Source organism: Mesocricetus auratus, unplaced genomic scaffold (assembly GCF_017639785.1).
Source record: "Mesocricetus auratus isolate SY011 unplaced genomic scaffold, BCM_Maur_2.0 contig_11558_pilon_obj, whole genome shotgun sequence".
Lineage (NCBI taxonomy): Eukaryota > Metazoa > Chordata > Mammalia > Rodentia > Cricetidae > Mesocricetus > Mesocricetus auratus.
In genome coordinates, this window is record NW_024432268.1 from 7,288 (window position 1) to 24,149 (window position 16,862).

General features: G+C 39.3%; 1 protein-coding gene across 1 annotated transcript; it reads left to right on the plus strand.

Annotated features, from left to right (window-relative positions):
• The first annotated feature begins 4,197 nt into the window (after positions 1-4,197).
• Positions 4,198-12,224, plus strand: LOC121138319. Its single transcript, XM_040741049.1, has 2 exons — positions 4,198-4,307; positions 11,436-12,224. Exons 1-2 carry the CDS (start codon positions 4,276-4,278, stop codon positions 12,106-12,108), a joined length of 705 nt encoding a protein of 234 aa, XP_040596983.1. The 5' UTR covers positions 4,198-4,275; the 3' UTR covers positions 12,109-12,224.
• The last annotated feature ends 4,638 nt before the right edge of the window (positions 12,225-16,862 follow it).

Genomic DNA, 16,862 nt, shown 5'->3' on the forward strand with positions numbered 1-16,862 from the left:
CAGGCTCTGGAAGACTGAGGCAGTAAGCAGTAAGCAGAGGGCCAGTAGTGGTCTCCTTAACATATTCTGGTTATATGTTGTCAGTGTCAGCTTTGTGACTGGCAAATATTTGTGGAAATTCAACCTGTGATAGCAGTTTTATCTTTGACATATTCATATGTTCTTAGTGCTCTTTTTCTTCTGATTTGCTTTGTCCAGGCTCAGTGTGAGGGTTTTTGCCCTGTCTTATTGTGTTTTGTCTTGTGGTGTTTGTTGTTTCTTGCTGGCTGTTCTTTTCTGACTGGAGACAGTTAAAAAATGAGGAAAAGGAGAGAAGAGGGAATGATGGGAGTAGAAGAATTGTAGAAAACTGTCATCAGCATGTATTCTATGAAAGAAAAATCTATCTTCAAGTGCAAAGTAAGAAATAGTCTCTGACCAAGTCAAGAAAGTAATACTCCTGTGGGCAGACCACTTCACCATCAGCACAATCCATTGGCCATGTGAAACTTCTCCCATGGCATCAGAGGTCCATGATCGAACAAGCACCGCATGAGCTGATTACAGGAAAAATTTTGCAACTGTCTCCTGGCTGGGGAGTTCCAATCTCTAGGCCTTAAGACACAAGGGTCATAATGTTTCTCTGCCCCAGTCATTGCAGCCATAGCAGCTTGTCAGAAGATACCAGCGAGGCAGAAACTCCACCTTCTGTTACTGGAGGAAGAACCCCAGCATCCAGTTACCTGCAACCTCCATATTCACAGGAATCACCTGCACCAATTGGAGGGAGAACCAGCAAATATACTTATAATTTCCCAAACTTAATGACGATGGTAGAGGACTTTCAAGAGGAAATGAAAAAAACCATTAAATCAATCGAGGAAAATTCATAGCACAAAGTTTCTGCAATTTGTGTTGACATTGAATTCTAATTTTAAGCCGTGGTGGTCCCACAAGATACAGGTGCTTATTCCAATTGTTGTATTGTTGTGGTTTGCTCTATTGCCAAGAATGTGCATGATTTTAGAGAAAGTTCCCTGTAGTGCTGAGAAGAAGTTATATTCTTTTTTCTTTGGGTTCTATAGATGTCTGTTAAACCCAATTGTCAAAACTTCTGTTAGTTCCAACGTGTCACTGTTAATATTCCTTTGGTGGATCTGTCCATTGATGAGAGTGTGGTGGGGAAGTTTCCCAAGATAAGTGTGTGGGGTTTAATGTGTGATTTGAGTTCTAGTAATTTTTCTTTTATGAACCTCACAAACTCTTGGAAATTGAACCATATCAATCACATCACCCCTGGGTAAGGAAGAAATAAGAAAGAAATCAAAGACGTCCTAGAATTCAATGAAAATGAAAGCACAGCTCACCCAAACATTTGGAATTCTTTGAAATCTGTTCTGAGAGGATAATACATAGCACTAAGTGTCCACATGAAGAAAGTGAAGAACAATAACACTAGATAATTAATAGAACACTTGAAAGCTCTAGAAGAAAAATAAGCAAACTCAACCAGGACAAGTAGATGCAGGAAACTATCAAGTTTTGAGAATTTCTAAATAAAATTGCATTCAGTATTGCTTTTCTATACAATCATGGGGCAGTCATGATTAAATTTGATGCACATAGCAGGAACGTGGATTTCCTTGTCACTTAATCAATATACCCCAGAGTTTCTGAAAAACAGACTTTCAATATAGAATATGCTTCTGTGTCTCAGACATTAACAGAATTTTAAGTGGGTCAGAAGTCTCCAAGGAAAGGAATACAATGTACCTGTATTGTACAACATGTCTCTTCCACTGTGGAATTCCATGTTTAAAAGAAAGTCTTTCTTATGACTCTCATAATTTATGGTGACTACTTGATGTATGGCTATCATCCTGAGTAATGTCACATTGGCTTAACGAGACAAACGCTGCTGCAAGGCTCCTCTTGCATGTGGATCCTAGATTTTAAGCTATTATATGTGTGTTTAAATCCAATAACCACAGAGGTAAGCTAGTAAGTGAACATAGGGAAAGAAAAGACCATTAAAAAATGAAAAACAGTATTATGTTTTAAAATGAAGAATAAGAAATTATCATAGGAGGTCAATGCAGGAATGTTGTAAGGTACAAGCTACACTAAAGGCCTTTGAAAAGTTTTATGCAATACCAATAATCCAGAACATTTGAAAAAAATTATGGAAGGAATTTAAATGGAGCCACACTATATTGGGGAAGACAATATCCCAACAAGATATTTTATGCCACCAATGAAACCCCCAGTGAAAGGAATGACTTACCTTATTTTGTGTCATTTCTCAAAACTTTCCAAACACTGCTCTCTTCTCTGCACACACACACACACATACCCTAAAAACATAGGCTAATTCAAGGCTATTGGGGACTATCCACAATATAAGGTTATGACTAATGGCAATGTAACTGTCAATATCAAACATTGAATGTCCAAAAAACTGCAGCAGTAGCCTTCCTGGAACCTACACTCTTATACTAGTGTAGAAAAGCTATGAGTGTAACGAACCACAGTTTGATCAAACTAGGGTGTTGTCCATGAGATGAAACCCACAGAAGAAATTTTGCCTATAAATGTGAACCTGAGGTTAGATAGGTCATGGAAAACCTCCTACTATTATTATGTAAAAGATCAGTGAAATACAATGACTCCTAAAGTAATACAGCTATTCCTATTGATTAGTGCCTCACTCAACACATACCATAGAAGCTTCTTCCTGCAGTAGATGGTAATTAACTATGAGATACCCACATGGAGAACATGCAGATGGTGAGAGACATTGAAGTTCTCGGTCCTCATTAGGACATGGGCATCAAATCCTTCACATCAAGGCTTAGGTAACTGTATAGTAGTGGAGGGAGAAATACTGAAGGAGTCAGAAGTGGTTGATGACACTTAGGAAATAGGGTCCTCAACAATTAAGAGTACTGATGCCACATAAGAATTCAAAGAGACTTTGAAAGCACAAACAAGACCGCCACTGCTTCAAATCAGACTATATCCCACTACTGTAACAGAGTAGGAGACCCAAAGAATCATCACTAACCAAGAAACTATTTGTAATTGATAGCTGCTCTGAAAAAGAAATCAGTTTTCTCAATAGCATATAACTGGGCATACTCATATCTATGCAGTGCAGGCACCATGACCAGGAATACTTGGCCATTGCCAAGCTGATGCTATGTGTTGATTTTCAATTTTCATTTCTAGTATTTTATGTTTTTTCAGAGATAAAGCAAGAAACAGGAAGACAGAGAGAGAGAGAGATGGAGAGAGAGACAGACAGAGACAAAGAGAGAGAGAGGAGAGAGACAGAGAGAGAGAGATGGAGAGAGAGAGAGAGAGAGAGAGAGAGAGAGAGAGAGAGAGAGAGAGAGAGAGAGAGAGAGAGAGAGAGAGAGAGAGAGAGAGAAACACCTGCAGGGGCAGTTGGATGGTTAGAGGTGAGGGAAACAGAAGAAATGGAAACTGTCTTTAATGGGAAAATCTTGATAAAACGTAACATATGAGGATACAAACATTATGCAAAATTAAGTAGGTTATTTTTTCCATTAAACCTTTTCACATATGACAGGAAAATTGACTGCTGTGGTCCTTTAAGACTGTGTTTCACGACACTGTTTCTTTGGTCATAATCTGCCATTCATCTCTGGTAGTCATGGAAACATGAGAATATCTATAGTCATTATTCTTACACTAGGCAGTCACTGACATTCGAACTTCATAGAAGAGACAGAGGCAAGTAATTTATGTTTTCTAATATTTTTTATGAATCTCATTTCATTTTACAGGACAAAGAAGGACAAAGATACCACTGATATATGATTAATCAATTATTTGCCATGATTTCCTTGTGAGTAAATCCTTCTGAATATCATAAATGCTGAGAATCTCTGGATGTCTAAGTGGTTCTGAAGTCTGCACTGACATTTATACTTGTGTGGAATTCTGTAGTTGAACATGTGAATTAGAAACTCTATGTTGGTTTCCTGTCTATAAAATGGGATAATGATTGTGTGGATCTCACTGGAGGGATGGTAATATCAGGTGGCCTGATATGGCTAAAATTTGTAAATGAAGTTCTAATGAAGCAAAGCAGAGAAGAGGAATGGGTCGGCTTGTGTGGATCAGGGGTTTGTCGGTGACATACTGTTGTGTACTCTAATACCTACCTAATAAAACTTCTTTTGCTGAAGGTGATTCATCTCTCATGGGATTACCTGTCGGGTCAATGCTTCTTATTATTTAGAAGATATTCACGATCTTGGCTTCTTTAAAATGGATCTCTTCACCATCCATGATATACCAAGGTAAAAACTGAAAGTCGGGTACATGGAGGGTTTTTAATGGGATCTCTCTGAACTACATGTATCTCCTCCATGGGATTCACACAAGGACAGAAACACATCCTGCCAAGCTAGCCCATTTGTCTGTTACAACAACATTCTCTACCCGAATTGTAGTTGTGCTACAAAAGGCATTGTATCTGTATGTCAAAGAAGAGCTTTTCAGCAGGTAGTTTCAAGTCACTACCATTTGTAAACTCATGTTGCTGATGCAACTTCCCTGGTAGAACAGCTACTTTCTTTTCCCTGTTAGGAAGCACATTCCACAGAGACTATAGAGAACTGAGTAGCTAGTAGGGGATGGTTTCTGGCAAGAAGTGGCATTATGAGTGGCAATGTCATTGATTACATGCCTTAGCCTTCTACCGTTCTGCTCAAGGACTAAATGGTATCCCTCAGGGCATAGATTTTCATGGAAATTAAGACTACAACCAAAGATATGAAATAGAAGTTTTCTTAATTAGTTTTAGCATGCAGTTCATATATATTTTAATTTGGTGCAAGAGAGAATATTTATTCACTAAGGTAGGATACTTTAAATATTAAAACATTATGAAACAAATTTTGTGAAAGGGAAAGTTTGAAGAATTTGTGAGTAATGATGGGAAAATATATCTCTCATGCTTTCCATACAGATTTTAATTATGTGGCACAGACAAACATATATATATATATATATATATATATATATATATATATATATATGATAATTGTGACATCATGTTACTGGGTGTTCCATGTGAAACATTTGTCATTTTGCTTTGTTCTTTCAGTAGACATTATATGTGAATTCAGATTGTTTACAATGTTCATTTCCAAAATTTTGAAATGTAATTATTCTAGGCATTCCTCAGCTTATTGCTCTTTTATAAGGTATTTGTCATACTAGTGCACTGCAAAATCATGCTGAAATAAGCATCACCTTTAATATGATATTGCAAACTCTTTATTTTGCTATGAATACTAAGTATTAAAATTCATAGGTAACAACAGTAGGCTGGAGAGATGGCTCAGGGTTTGAAAGCACTGATTGTTCTTCTAGAGGAAATGAGTTCAATTTCTATCAACCACGTGGTACCTCACAACTGCTTGAAGGCCAGTTCCACAGGATACAACATCCTTATGCATACATGAAGGCAAAACACCAATTCATTTACAGTGAAAGTTAAACTGAAACAACCATAGCCATATGCTTGTAAAGGATATAGTACTACTATAAAATATTATATTTTATTCGTAATGGTCTATTTTAAATTTATTTTTCAGTTTGAATTTAGATAAGAAACAAGGTTGCTTCACAAGTCAGCTCCAGGTCCCTCTCCCTTTCCCTCCCCTCCTCCAGTGCCCTTCCCCCACCCCCCCATTATCCCCTCATTCCCCAGGGAGACTGGAATGCATGCCCTATGCTGTCCTACTTGTCTCCCACCTTGTAAATCTTCTCCCAGCTCCCACCTGTCTTTCTTTTTTATTTATTTTTCAGTTTAAATTTAGATAAGAAACAGAGTTGCTTCACAAGTCAGGTCCAGGTTACACTCCCTTTCCCTCCCCTCCTCCCGTGCCATCCCCCCAACCCCCCCATTATCCCCTCATTTCCCCAGGAAGGGTGAGGCCCTCCATGGGGGTGTCCATACTCTGTCATTTCATACAGGGCAGGGCCTAGACCCTCCCCCAAGAGTTCAGGGTGAGAGTGCACCTCACATTGTTGGATGGGAGTCCAAAGTCCGTGTGTATACTTGGGATCAGTACTGATCTGCTGCCCAAGGCTCAATAGATTACCTAGGCCTTCTCACTGACACCCATATTCACAGGGTCTTGATTAGTCTCATGCTGCATTCCCAGGCTGGTGCCTGGGATTCAAGACTTAACCTTTGTCAGGTCAGCTGTTTCTTTGGGTTAAACCAGCCCAGTCTTAATCCCTTTGGTCATCAGTCCTCCCTCTCTGTTACTGGCTTTCTTGAGTTCAGCTCAGTACTTAACCAAGGGAGTCTGCCTCTTCTTCCATCAGCCACTGAATGAAGTTTCTGTTTCCCAGACTCTCTGGCCTTGGGATTGTAGGCTGGCACTCCCCAGATCTATATCTAAAATCCATGTATAAGTGAGTACATGCCATGTTTCTCTTTTTGTGACTGGGTTACCTCACAGAGGATGCTTTCTTCTAGTGTCATCCATTTGCCTGCAAATATCAGGATTCCATTGTTTTTTTCTGCTGAATGGTAATCCATTGTGTAAATGTACCACATTTTCTCTATGCACTCTTCGGTTGAGGGACATCTAGGTTGCTTCCAAGTTCTGGCTATTACAAATAACGCTGCTATGAACATAGTGAAACAGAAATCTTTGTTGTATGAATGGGCATCTTTTGGATATATGCCTAAGAGTGGAGTTGCTGGGTCTTGTGGTGGGTTTATTCCCTTTTTTCTGAGGAATCTGCATACTGATTTCCAAAGTGGCTGAACCAGTTGGCACTCCCACCAGCAATGGAGGAGTGTCCCCCTTTCACCACATCCTTTCCAGCATAAATTGTCATTGGTGTTTTTGATTTTAGCCATTCTGACAGGAGTGAGATGGTATCTCAGAGTTGCTTTGATTTGCATTTCCCGGATGGCTAAGGATGTTGAGCACTTTCTCAAGTGCCTCTTAGCCATTTTAGACTCCTCTATTGAAAATTCTCTATTTAGTTCTGCATCCCACTTTTTAATTGGATCCTTTGATGTTTTGGTGACTTGCTTCTTGAGTTCTTTGTAAATTTTGGAGATCAACCCTCTGTCAGATGTGGGGTTAGTGAATATTTTTTCCCATTCTGGGTGCTGCCTTTTAGTCTTTCTTACTGTGTCCTTTGCCTTACAAAAGCTTCTCAGTTTCAGGAGGTCCCATTTATTTATTGTTGATCTCATTGTCTGTGCTAGTGGTGTTATGTTCAGGAAGCTGTCTCCTGTACCAATTCGTTCAAGGGTACCACCCACTTTCTCTTCTAAGAGGTTCAGTGTGGCTGGATTTATGTTGAGGTCTTTGATCCATTTGGACTTAAGTTTTGTGCATGGTGATAAACATGGATCGATCCACATTCTTCTACATGCCAGCCTCCAATTATGTCAGCACCATTTGTTGAAGATGCTTTCTTTATTCCATTGTATATTTTTAGCACCTTTGTCAAAGATAAGATGTTCATACGTGTGGGGGTTAATATCCGGGTTTTCAACGCGATTCCATTTGTCTACCCGTCTATTTTTGTGCCAAAACCAAGCTGTTTTCAGGAATATAGCTCTATTATAGTGCTTGAGGTCAGGGATGGTGATACCTCTGGATGTTGCCTTGTTGAACAGGTTTGTTTTGGCTATCCTGGGTCTTTTGTTTTTCTGTGTAAATTCGATTATTGTTCTTTCAAGGTCTGTGAAGAATTGTGCTGGGATTTTAATGGGCATTGCATTGAATCTGTAGATTGCTTTTGGCAGGATTGCCATTTTTACTACATTGATCCAAGAGCATGGGAGATCTTTCCATTTTCTGAGGGCTTCTTTAATTTCTTTCTTTAAAGATTCAAAGTTCTTGCAATACAGGTCTTTCACTTGTTTGGTTAGCATTACCCCAAGTAATTTATGTTGTTTGTGGCAATTGTAAAGGGTGATGTTTCTCTGATTTCTTTTTCAGCCCTTTTATCATCTGTATATAGTAGAGCTACTGATTTTCTTGAGTTGATCTTGTTGCCTGCCACTTTGCTGAAGTTGTTAATCAGCTGTAAGTGTTCCCTGGTAGAGTTCTTTGTGTCATAGATGTAAACTATCATATCATCTGCAAATAATGAAAGTTTGAACTCTTCCTTCCCAATTTGTATCCCCTTGATCCCCCTGTATTGTCGTATGGCAATGGCTAGAACTTCAAGTACCATGTTGGATAGGTATGGAGAGAGTGGACAGCCTTGTTTTGTTCCTGATTTTAGAGGAATTGTGTTGAGTTTCTGTCCATTTAGTTTGATATTGGCTGTTGTTTTACTGTATATAGCTTTTATTATGTTTAAGTATGTCCCTGTTATCCCACATATCTCCAAGACCTTTATCAAGAAGGGGTGTTGGATTTTGTCAAAGGCTTTTTCAGCATCTAGTGAGATGATCATGTGATTCACAATGGTCTTACACTGAAAATTTTTCACCCTGTCTAGATTAAGTTCAGATCAACAGATCACCAAAGTTTGAAAGAACTTCCACTATTCCATGAGTTCTCATAATTTCGTAAATATTGTCTCCTCAAAGTTCTTCAAGTTTTTAGGGAAATCTTTTTTTTTTTTTGGTTTTATGAGACAGGGATTCCCTGTATTGTTTTGGAGGCTGTCGGTCCAGCCTGGCCTGGAACTCACAGAGATCCGCCTGCCTCTGCCTCCCGAGTGCTGGTATTAAAGGCATGCGCCACCACCGCCCGATTGCTTTTAGGGAAATCTTTATAAAACCAATGCTGTTTCCTCCTACATTTGATTGTTTAGCCTCGCCAAATAAACCTTCTAAAGATTCAAAATCATTCAATATATCCAGAGGAACAGCTGTTTCCAGAATTTTCTTTCTGGAATAAGACTCCTTTCAATATCGCCAAGCTTTTGTTATTGCTCACAAAAGCTTCCAAGTAAGGAATTTCAAGCAAGAGAATAGGAACAATTTGAAAATTAATCTTTACTAAATATGTATTACAAATCTGAATCATCAAATGTGATTAAGTGCTTATGATTTATCTAAGTGCATAGAGACTCCTGTTTACTTGGTGAGTCTGTAGGGTTGTTCATAGCAAAAAGGCCGAGTCTTCCTCCTTGGAATCCTCATGGTGGGGTGGAGAGATGGCTCAGAGGATAAAAGCAGAGGCTGCTCTTTTAGAGGTCCTGTATTCAGTACCCAGCAACAACATAGTGACTCAAACCCATCTGTATTGTGATCTGTTGCTCATTTCTTGCATACAGGCAGTACATAGAATACATAATACATAAATAAAATCTGAGAATTCACAGGAAGAAATAGCACTCAGTGACACAAATATAGAAGGTGGCAAACTTCTACTTCACACATGGGTGATATGTTTATTGCCTTAATATATGAGTATTTTTTGTAATAGTTACAATAAACAATCAATTAATAATTGACAAAAAACCTCAATTTGGAAGGACCTTTCTGTAAATGAAGAGTTCATATTTCAAGATCCACCAAATCCAAATATAATCCCTGTACATTAGAAAATGTTCTTAAAGGAAACATATTTTTAAAGTAGTCTTAAAAATACTTGATTCAGTAGTGTAAGGAAACTGCCCATCAAAAGGTTAAAGAGACAACAAAAAAATGTTGTAGATTGTTTTCGGTTTTGTTTCATTTTTTTGAGACAGGATTTCTTTGTGAAACCCTGGATATCCTAAAAGTCACTGTGGAACAGGCTGGCTTCAAATTAAAATAGATATACTTGCCTCAGCAAACCGAGTATTGGGATTAAGGCAAATGCCTCCACACCCTATCTTGCATAGAAATTTTCAAAAATATTGAATTATTTTATATGAAGTTTTGTCTACACGTACACAACCAGAAGAAGACATTGCGTCTCACAGTACTATAGTTATAAAGAGTTTTGAGCTGCCATAGGGGTGTTGAGAACTGAACCTAGGACCTCTTAATGAACAGCCCATTGTATTAACTGCTAAATAAACAAATGCACACTTTACAGCATTTGACAGATACAGTGAAACTGGTAAGAAAATCTATTTTTAAAATGTATTCAGATTAGAAACATGCTTGCTTCACAAGTCAATCACAGTTCCTTCTCCCTCCTCTCCTCACTTTCTCCTGCAAACACAACCAAGCCCCAATCCAATGATGACTCTACTCTGCAGGGAGAGTGAGGCCCTTCATATGCAATAGCCAAAGTCCAGGCCAGGGCGTAGGCCTTCCTCCCAGTGTCCAGACTGTGAGAGCATCTCTCCATTTGCAATGGACTGCCAAAGTCCACTCAGATGCCAGGGATAAATACTGATCTATTACACGAGGCCCCAAAGATTGCCGAGGTCTTTTCTCTCACACCCACGCTCAGAGGTTCTAGATCAGTACCATGGTGGCCGCTCAGCCATCAGTCTGGTGTCCATGAGCAAACCCTTGTTCAGGTCAACTGATTCTGTGGGCTTCAATTGCAATGTCTTGACCCCTTTGCTCATCAGTGTTCATCACTGCAACTGGTTTCTTGGATTTCAGTTCAGTGTTTAGCTGTGTGTGTCTGCCTTTGCTTCCATCATCCACTGAATGGAGACTCTAACACAGCATACAAGGTAGTGGTCAATCTCATTATTGGGGAAGGGCATTTAAGGTAGCCTATACACTATTACTTAGATTGTCAATTAGTATCATTTTTGTAGATCACTGGAATTTCATTCCTGCCAGATATTTCTACAAACCATTAATGATTCCCTCTATTATGGTATCTCTCATCTTACTCTCCTCTATTCTTCCCCTGACTCAACTTTCCTGCTTACCCATTACCTAGCCTCCCTTTTTCTTCTCCCTCAAACTTTACCAAAGCTGCTGGCTCCCTCCTCCTATACTCCAACTCCACTCCAAATATGATGTCCCATTCCCCTTCTCTGGTGTACCATGCATATCTCTCTTAGAGTCCTCCCTGATTCCCAAACTCACAGTCACTCATCTGCTTCATGTGCACAATCCATATCTGAGTGAGTACATACCATGTTTGTCTTTTTGTGACTGGGTTACCTCTCTCTGGATGGTTTCTTCTAGTTCCATCCATTTACGTGCAAATTTGAAGATTCCATGGGTTTTTTATGCTGAGTATTACTCCATTGTGTAAATGTACCACATTTTCTCTATTACTCTTCACTTAAGGGTGCTAAACAAAATTTTACACAGAGAATTTGTGCTATAATCATGGAGTTTTGGACTTCTTATACTCTTATCTATAGTATGATGAGGCCTCATATATAGATAATCTACTTGAACAAAACTATGTGACAGCAGGAACAAGGTAGGAGAGCTTATTGCTCTGTAAATCACACCTGATTTTGATTTCCATGTTCCCTTGTGTAACTGACTTGACAAGACCTTTATTCAATCTCATCTTCAGATTTGCCAACACAATGGAGTACATCTTGAAGCTGAGAGGAATACTTAGCAGCCTATCAGCGTTGGTGTTTGAAATAGTCATTGCAAGTAGCCAAAGCTGGCGCCTGTGGGAATTCAACAACAAGATCGTGCAATTTGTGTCCTTTGGACTGTGGAAAGCTCATTACCCTCAAGAGTTTAATGTCTCAGGGACTGTAATCAAGATGTTGGTGCAAACCCCTATCGATTCCACCTGGACCATTTCCCCTGAATTTCAGTATGCAAAAACCCTGATAATATGGGCCATTTTGATGAAGCCTATAGTTCTAATTTTTGGTGCAATAGCCATCAAGATCAGCTGTATGAAAGACCCGTTTGTGGAGTTGCAGATGCATTGCTACAAGGTCTGTGCCTTAGTTTTGAGTGTAAGCAGCCTCTTCACATGTGTTTCTGTGAGCTGGAACCACTTTGTAGATCATTATGGCCAAACCACTCTTGACTTTCCACCCGACTTTCCGGTTAAAAAAGAAGCTGTGATAGGAAAACACTATACTGCTGTGTTCCCAACAGGTGTTCTGACAGCCACCATGTCATTCCTTGGTGTAATGTTCTTTCTTTCTGAGATAAGCTCTTTGAAACTACAGAGTCAGGTTAAGGCCCCAGGTGCTTGCCTAGTGGCAAATCAAGAGGCCTGAAATGAGACCTCCTGCATTTGCAGCATGTGACACAATGTTGCTTGAAAAACTTTCTATTCATACACAAAATTTCTGTAGTTATCAACTCATTCTCAATAAAGCATCAATTTCATTCCCTGGGAATGTCTAAGCTTCCTACTCTGTATGCCTAAAGTGTTCCTTTCTTTGAATGTTTTGACATGCTAAACCCTGAAGGCCATAATTATGTTTTCATACACTTCCAACAAGCAGTATTGGTGAAAATAATGGTGAAAAGCATGTTGTTGGTCTCAGTTTTCCTTGTGAGTGCCTTGTCACAGAGATGTGAGGGAAAAGGAAGCAGAAGCAGCAAGCATGCTAGGGATAGCTATGAGCATGGTGGAAAGAACGTCCAGGATTCAGCTTGGGAGAGACAACTCATTTATGTAAGCAATGGGCTAACTTATATAACTTGAGTCATTGGGGAGGAGGAGGACAAAATCATCCATGAGAATATACCTAATTTGCATATTTGGACAAAGTTCAGGAAAGATAAACATTCATGATGTACCAATTCAAATATCAGGGCACACGGGAAGAAAGGTGTAAAATCATGCATAGTCATACAGAGTTTACAGGCACTCTGTATAAAGTCTTCCTCTAAATAAAGTCAGGTACCTGAACCTAGAGACACTCTTCACATGACTTTAGACAGAGAAAGAAAACTGCTGAGAAAAATATTCTCCATATTGTGCTGAGCTCAGATAGCTCATAGAACATGTTGATCTGTAGCCTGAAATGCAGTGTACTCCAACACCTTTTCAAATGTAAGCATTACAAATTCCAAGTGAAAGAAGGTTTTTAAGGCAGGTGATCCATAAACAAAGAAAAATAACCACAGTTCTGTCTGGAGACCCTTGGGTGTTCAGGTTTAATCAGGGAAGACCTGGATTTATTTTTACATTACTAATTAATTTTTTTCATAAATTTTATATACAGAATGGTGATCAGGAGTGGGATCATGAATTTCCACGCAAAATAACAGAATGGTTGTCAGGAGTGGGATTGGATTTCCACGCAAAACAACAAAAGCTTTAAAGCACTATTTACACTAGCTCACTCTTGCTGCTTTTAGCAAGGAACATGGAAAATTCTCCTGCTCTATGGCCCTCAGCTCCAGGTCCCCCTCACTCATATCCCCAGGTCCAGCTCTACTGTTTTTCCCAGGAAAGGCACAGGGCTTTCTCCCATAGGGAGATGCCCAACTCTCCTGCTCTTATGTCCTCATGGCTGGCTAATTTCTCGTGTATTGCAGCATCTGAGGGTCAGTGCAAGATGTCCCACTCTTGTGACCACAGTCCCAGCTGCCATAGGTAATAATGGATGAGGGTGGGAGGGCCAAAACAATGGAACTAAAGGTTATCTATCCTGTTGCTTTTGTGGAGTACAGGTTTTCAAAGGATGACCTGATGATTATCTGAATTTCTTCAGAGTCCACTGTTATGTCCCCTTTTTCATTTCTGATTTTGTTAATTTGCGTGGTCACACTGTGCTGTTTGGGAAGTTTGGGAAAAGGTTTGTCTATCTTGTTGATTTTCTCAAAGAACCAACTTTTTGTTGCATTGATTCTTTGTATTGTTTTCCTAGTTTGTACTTTATTGATTTCAGCCCTCACTTTGGTTATTTCCGGGTGTCTCCTATTCCTTGGGGAGTTGGCTTCATTGTGTTCTAGAGCTTTCAGCTGTGCTGATAATTCTCCATTCTAACTATTCTCCAGTTTCTTCATGTGGGAACTTATGAACTTCCCTCGTAGCACTTATTTCAATGTGTCCCATAAGTTTGGGTATGTTGTGTCTCCGTTCTCATTGAATTCTAGGAAGTCTTTAATTTCTTTTTTTTTATTTCTTCTTTGACCCAGGAATGGGGCAATTGTGCATTATTCAATTTCCATGAGTTTGTAGGGTTTCTGTAATTTGCGTTGTAGTTCAATTCTAATTTTAATGCATGGTGGTCTGATAAGATGCATGGAGTTATTCTAATTCTTTTGTACCTGCTGAGGTTTGATATGGTGGCAAGTATGTGGTAGATTTTTGAGAATGTTCCATGTGGTGGTGAGAAGAATATATATTCTCTTTTATGTGGATGGAATGTTCTATCGATAACTGTTAATCCCAATTTGCTCACAATTTCTATTAGACCCTTTGCTTCTTTGTTGAGTTTCTGTCTGGTATTCCTGTCTAGTGGTAAGATTGGGGTGTTGAAGTCTCTCACTGTAAGTGTATGGGGCTTTATATGTGATTTGAGTTTTAGTAATGTTTCTTTTACTAACATGGATGCCTTTGTATCTGGGACATAGATGTTCAAATCTGAAAATTCATCTTGTTGGATATCTCCTGTGATGAGTATTTAATGATCTCCTTCATCTCTTTTGATTGAACTTTTTTAAAGTCTAATTTGTTAGATATTAGGATTGCTACCCCAGCTTCTTTCTTGGGTCCATTTGATTGGAAAATCTTTTCCCAACTTTTAACTCTGAGATATTGTCTGTCTTTGAGGGTGAGGTATGTTTCATGTATGCAGCAGAAGGTTGGGTTGTGTCTTCGAATCCATTCTGTATTGTTTTATGGGAGAGTTAAGGCCATTAATATTGAGGGCCATTAATTTTGCTCATTCTTCTTTGATTTGGAATCGTTGGTGGTGGTGGAATTAAGTGTGGAATTCCACCCCTTATTCTTTTGGCTGTTGGTAAATTGGGATTATCTAATGCCTATGTTTTTCTGGGTATAGTTAACTTCCTTGGGTTGGAGATTTTGTTCCAGAATTTTCTGTAGGGCTGGGTTAGTGGATATGTTGCTTGAATCTAGATTTGTCATTGAATACTTGTTTTCTCCAACTACAGTGATTGAACGCTTTGCTGGTTATAGTAGTTTGGGCTGGCATACATGGGCTCTTAGTATTGGTAGAATATCTATCCAGGACCTTGTGGGTTTCAGTGTTTCTACAGAGAAATCAGGTGTAATTCTGATAGGTTTGCCTTTATATGTTACTTGGCCTTTTTCCTTAGTTGCTCTTAATATTCTTTATTTATTCTGTATAATTTGGGTCTTGATTATTATGTGGCGAGGGGAGTTTCTTTAGTGATCCACTCTATTTGGTGTTCTCTCACTTTTATGGAAGATAAGACCTGGGATCTTATGTGTGTGGCTCCTGCCAGGATTGTAGGCTCTGTGGCAGTCCCCCAGAAATGTTTCCACTGGACCCTCTGGTACTGGTGGTCCCAATTGTTCCCTGTTCTTGTTGGTGGAAGAGAAGACCTGGGATTAGCGTCCTGGGCTCCAGCTGGATGGGTGGCTCTGTGGCAGTCAGTAGGTAGTCCACTGCCATTGGAATGCAGGCCCAGATGCTGGGCCTTGCTTATATGGACCTGCTGGTCCCCTGGTCTCACTGGTGGAAGGTAAGTTCTGGGATCACGGATACTTGACTCCTGCCAACATGGAAGGCTCTGTGGTAGTCCCCAAGCAGTGGAAGGCAGGCCCGGATATGGGGCCTTGTTTACCTGAAATAGCTGGTGCCTTGGTCTCATTGGTGGAAGAGAAGACCAGTGATCTGGGGTGCATTGCCTGCACTTGGTTTGGAACCCCTGTGGCAATCCCCAGGCAATTCCTATGCACTGGCATGCAGGGCCTGTTTTACTTGGTCCTGCTTGTCCCGCCAGGCCCACTGGTCCTGTTGGTTCCCTGGACCTGCTGGTCTCAATTTCTTTCTTTGGGGACTTAATGTTCTTGTCATACAGGTCTTACACTTGTTTGGTTAGAATTACCTCAAGACATTTTATATGTGTCACTATTGTAAAGGGTGATATTTCTATTGTTTGTTTCTTAGATCCGTTATCATTTCTAAACATGGGAAGAACATTGTTAATATTTGAGTTTATCTTGTATCCTACAACTTTACTGAAGGTGTTTATTAACTGGAGGAGTTTCCTGGAGGGATTTCTCAGGTCAATGGTGTAAAATATTCTATCATTTGTAAATAGTGAAAATTTGATTTCTTCCTTTCCAATTTGTATCCTCTGGATCTCTTGTTTTCTTACTACTCTAACTACAACTTGAAGCACAATATTGACGAGATATGGGGAGAGTGGACAACATTGTTTTGTTTATGATATTGGAGGAATCGCAGTGAGTTTCTCTCCATTTAGTTTGATATAATGAGGTGATCGTGCGGTTTTGTATTTCAGTTTGTTTATATGCTGGTAATGTTTTCAGATTGTCATGTGTTAAACCATCGTTCCATCTTTGAGGTGACACCTACTTGATTATGCTGAATTATTTTTCTTATGGGTACTTGGAGTCAGTTTACCAGTATTTGATGGAGTATTTTTGCATCAATATTCATGAGGGAGACTGGTCTGTAGTTCACTTTCTATGTTGTGCCTTTGTGTTGCTTATATATCAAGGTAATTATGCCTTCATAAAAAGAGTTTGGCAATGACGCTTCTTCTATTTTGTGAAACAATTAGATTAGTATTTGTATGAGCTCTTCTTTGAATTTCTGGTAGAATGCTGCACAGATTCCATTTTAACCTAGGCTTTTTTTTGATGGGAGAATTTCGATGACTGCTTCTGTTTCATTAGGGTTTCTAGTTATGTGCAAATTGCATATTTCTTCTTGTTTTCAGTTTGGTAAGTAATAACTATCCAAGTTATTGTTCCTTTCCCTTAAATTTCCCAATTTTTTGAAGTTTGCTTTTTCAGAGTATGACCTGTTATACTTTAAATATCCTCAGTGTCCGT

What these genes read in the sequence shown, in the direction of transcription:
- LOC121138319 (XM_040741049.1), top strand. Translation starts at nt 4,276, where the DNA reads ATGGATCTCTTCACCATCCATGATATACCAAG. An exon ending in ACCATCCATGATATACCAAG is followed by an intron (nt 4,308 to 11,435) that starts GTAAAAACTGAA and finishes TCTCATCTTCAG; the next exon opens with ATTTGCCAACACAATGGAGT.